Source organism: Amborella trichopoda, chromosome 3 (genome assembly GCF_054954075.1).
Source record: "Amborella trichopoda isolate Santa Cruz 75 chromosome 3, AtrichopodaSantaCruz75HAP2 v2.0, whole genome shotgun sequence".
Taxonomy (NCBI): Eukaryota; Viridiplantae; Streptophyta; class Magnoliopsida; order Amborellales; family Amborellaceae; genus Amborella; species Amborella trichopoda.
Window position 1 is genome coordinate 52455394 of NC_142338.1, and position 4380 is coordinate 52459773.

At 38.2% G+C, this 4380-nt stretch overlaps 1 protein-coding gene across 1 annotated transcript; it reads left to right on the forward strand.

The window, feature by feature from the left end:
* The first annotated feature begins 230 nt into the window (after positions 1–230).
* LOC18429255 (uncharacterized) lies at positions 231–3132 on the forward strand. The gene is made up of 3 exons (XM_006838542.4): positions 231–1419; positions 2120–2292; positions 2778–3132. Exons 1-3 carry the CDS (start codon positions 799–801, stop codon positions 2893–2895), a joined length of 912 nt encoding a protein of 303 aa, XP_006838605.1. The 5' UTR covers positions 231–798; the 3' UTR covers positions 2896–3132.
* The last annotated feature ends 1248 nt before the right edge of the window (positions 3133–4380 follow it).

Sequence of the window (4380 nt, forward strand, 5' to 3'; positions counted from 1 at the left end):
TACGATCGCACGAGACGGTACAAAAGTGGTCCCAATAAATGCCCGTCGCACCGAACTTTCAGTTCGGGGGGGGCGGATGTTGACACGTGTAGGAAGCTGGGAAAGCATAGTGGACGATCGCCCACAAGGCCCTGCCTGCATGGCCCCCTAATTGCCGTCACGTGCGTGTCACCGTGCTCGCCAACCCGGAACCAAATGAAATAAAATTGTAGGACACTCCCTTGCTTCTCACTCTTGTTGTACAAATTTTAGTGGGTCAGACTCAAACTCAACCTCATCTACCTCCACGTACGTGACTTGGCGAATTGGGCTAGGTTTAAATGATTTTGATCTACATAACGCTATTAAGGTCGGCTTGAAATATATATAAAAAAAAAATATTATCAGCGAAGAGTACAAAAAAAAATTAAAGAGTTAAGATCTTCTCCGTAGCACTTTTCAAGAATCACGATTAAAATTGACACTAATCTTTAGAAAAATTTGATCGTAAAATTTGATTTTTTTACACACCGGTGCCAAATTTAACAGGAACCCTATGGAAGTGGGGGAGGCCCTGTATGATCATTTCTCAAAAATAAATACTATATAAAAATTAACTTTTTTTAATTAATCCTTTTCTCTCCCTCTCCAATAAAACCCTTCTCCCTCTCGTCCCCCTTCTCCGCTCTTCTTTACGGGAGAGGTGCTTTTCGTTATTTAGAGGGGTTTTGGACGTGTAATATAATACGACTCAGACGGCGTCTCTCTGTCTCCCTCTACAAACCGAGAACGCCTGCCTTTCTTTTCTCTCACTGAGCCATGAAGGCGATTCTCTTGAGAAGTGTATCCGCACCCACACTACCTTCTCTATCTCCATTCCCCGACCAAGATCCCCGTGCCGGATTACTTTCTCCGGCTAAGTTTCCTGCGGTTTCTCCTCACGCTGCCCTACATTTCGAGATAAAAGAGAGAGACGCTGGCTCTCTCAAGTTCAGGCGAGCTCGGTCGGAAACCGACCTTTTCAGGTCGGGAAATCGACATTCCAGCCATAATTTACGGAGCATTCGGTCCGTGTCTTTTCCAGCAAGAATAGCAGAGGAACATGGGGGTCTCCAGGAGGATATGGAGAAAAACGGTTCCGTTAATGGTGAGGTTGATGAAGGAGGGGGGAAATTAGTGGGTTTTGGATTTGCAGATGGTTTTGATGCCGGTGAAATGGCCGGGCAATCGGGGCTTTTGCCAGAGAATGGATATTCAGGTGGGGATATTGGGAAAGGGATAAAGATTGGTGGGGGAAATGGCGGTGGAAGAGGAGATATCAAGTCATTTACAGGAGGTGGAGCTGATCAGAATAGAATGGGTGTGTATTATAAGGAGATGTTGAAGGCTAACCCTAACAATCCTCTGCTTCTGATGAACTATGGCAGATACTTGCACGAGGTGTGTTTCTCTCTCTCTTCAATTATTTATCAAAAATACTGTAATTGAAGTTAGCAGTAATTTTTTTTGCTGTTCTCTATCTCTCAATCCATCATGTCATGGACATGACTCTGTTCTTACACTTGGGATCTTTAAGTTTGATTTTTTTATTTTCCCTCTCCTTTTGGTTTTGCTTTGAGATATTTGTTTTCTTCTTTTCCTTTGTATTCCTTTCTTGCTACTTTATCAAAGTATCTCTGTTTCGTGAATCTGTTTTTCTTTCAATCTTCTTTGAATCTTTGTGTCTAAACTCAAAATAAGTATCTGGTTTTTCTTCTGCAGAGAGAAAATTCTCTTCCAGTTTTTCCTTTTTTTCGACTTAAAAATTAATATTACTGAAGAGGCACACAGCTCAAATTACTATGATGTCCTTTCTGGACTATCAGAATTATGACTATGACAAGACTAAAATGGTGCATCCTGATAAGAAATTGAAAGAACAAAATTCGTATAAATTTAGTATTCAATCTTTATGAATGCGATTCGAATGTACTTCTACGGCCAAACAATGATCGACTATGAAATAGTTGGAGATAGGCTTCTTGATAAGAAAGAGAATGGCAGGCTTGGCAATTTAACAAAAAAATTCAATTTTGGAAGTCGACCACGTAATTCGGGAAAATGGTTTCGCTGGATTAAGTACGAGTTGCTATGGATACAGGTGGAGAAGAATACAGCGAAAGCAGAAGAATATTATGGTAGGGCGATATTAGCAAATCCAGGAGATGGAGAAGTTCTTTCCCTTTATGCCAAGTTAATATGGGAGACTCAGAGAGATGAGACGAGAGCACAGACTTACTTCGATCAAGCCATTAGAACTGCACCTGATGACTGGTAACCAGCTACATTAACACTCCTCGATAACCCATTTAGTTTATTCTTTTGGAATGCATAACCCACTTTTTTCTTTTTTCTCTTTCCCCTTCTTTTCTTGTTGTTGGGATCTAAGCGATGTTTTAAAAATCGATGAGTCGGCTTGGAATTGATATGGGGACGATCCAGTTCCACCATGGAATCTGGAGTTGCCCCTGTTTTTTAAGAATTCGCCTGGTAAAATGGACCCTGCACTTTTGAGTAAAGGAAACAGTGAAAAAGAGAAAATGGGATCTGCATCAACCAAAATTTGTTCTCGATCCGGGTTTTGATTTGAAGAAATGTCATGAAAAATTGATCTGGGTTTTGATTTTGAAGGAATAATATGAATCTGAATAGAGAAACCAAACAAGTGTAGACTCAAATGGGTTTTCCTTCTTTGTATTGAATTAGAGAAAAGGTCTTTATATCACCAAACCTCTGTATCTTTATTGCGAAATGTGCAGTTATGTGCTTGGTTCATATGCTCACTTCTTGTGGAATGCTGGGGAGGAAGAAGAAGAAGATAACGAGGAAGCGGCTCGGCCCCGGCCTCAGTTACAGCCTTCTAAGAAACTCATATAACCACTGATATGAAGGCGTTTGGCGCTCTTAACTACAACTGCTCATGGCGATCATCTCTCTCTTTCCAATGTAGAATACTAACGTGGCCTGAGGGACAGTAGTTGAGCGCAGAAGTTGCATGGGTTTAAGTTTAAGTTAGTAGTGAGGATACTAATTACTGTTTATGACTACTGATGAGGAAGATGATGTTAATATTTAACCAGTCTTATAATAAGTGACCTGCAAAGGTGTTTCTCATGTACGGCTTCTAAGCAATGGCTATTATTTCTCCTCCATTTTTTTTTTTTTTTTTTTTTTTTTTTTTTTTTTTTTTTTTTTTTAACCAGACTTATAATAAGTGACCTGCAAAGGTGTTTTCAATTTACAGCTTCTAAGCAATGGCTATTATTTCTTCTCCTCCTTATAATAAGTGACCTTCACCCGGTTGATCCAGTTTTTAAAACACTACTTTTTAGTATGGAGACATTATAAAATAGCAACTCTTTTTGTAAGTTCAACAACATCGAAATCTCAAAACCACATTTACAAAAGGGAAAAGTTTATCTAGAGCCTTGGCTCTAAACAATCAAATTAGATCCCACATCAAAAATTCCACTAGAAGAAGTTGTTTTGATCTTCAAATATCCTCAAATTGATCATCTCAACATCAATATGCATGGACATGAGAAAAAAATGGATTTCAAGTTTTGGAAATAATGTATTTTGTAATGTATTTTTAAACCGTCAATTTTCAAGATTTTATAGATCTGTCAATCTACACTATTTTTAAAGTTTTAAATTTTGAAGCAATCATAAGAACTTCCAATATTGAAACCACATTTTTTGACATTATTTGCTGGTAGGCTGTAATTTGATTGTTTAGAGCCTAAGCTCTATAAAAACGGCACCTTTTACAAAAAAAGAGCAAGCCCGTGGGGTCGCACCTGATATGCCCTTTTCCTGGAAGGCATCACGAACCCAAAAGCTTTAACATCTCTGCACCTATATTGAAATCAAATATGAATCATCAATTGTACTTTATAAAGCTCCAAAACTCCTTATTATCCCTCTAGGGGTGGAGAACCATTTCAGATGTTTTAAAACTATTTTGGGCTCCTGAATCTATAAAAAACAGAATGGACTTCGACGTTAGATTGCAGAGGTTTACGGTGCGTCTGCGGCTGCAAACCCTTACAAGATGATACTTAGCTGGAAAGAACAATGGCTGAAGTTTCTATAGCGCTAGGCTTTATAAAACGAAATAAAGCCTCAACTCAAATCCTCGTATAGAAAACACTTTTGGCAATGAAAATCTCCACGATGATTTTAAAATCAATTTTCAACACCGACAATAAAATTTAAAACTAAAAAATGGTATAAAATCTTTAAAAAATTATTTTTCAGGTAAAATGGATAGTCTATATAATTTATTATAATGTATGCTATTTTTAGAGCTTGAAATCTTAATTTTTTTCACAACTATAATGTTCAAGCCAAGATGAACGA

Bases quoted from the DNA above. Each gene is read 5' to 3' on its own strand.
- LOC18429255 (XM_006838542.4), top strand. From the start codon at position 799: ATGAAGGCGATTCTCTTGAGAAGTGTATCCGCACCCACACTACCTTCT. The intron at 1,420-2,119 runs GTGTGTTTCTCT...CTATGGATACAG, and splicing joins ATGGCAGATACTTGCACGAG to GTGGAGAAGAATACAGCGAA. The intron at 2,293-2,777 runs GTAACCAGCTAC...CGAAATGTGCAG, and splicing joins AGAACTGCACCTGATGACTG to TTATGTGCTTGGTTCATATG.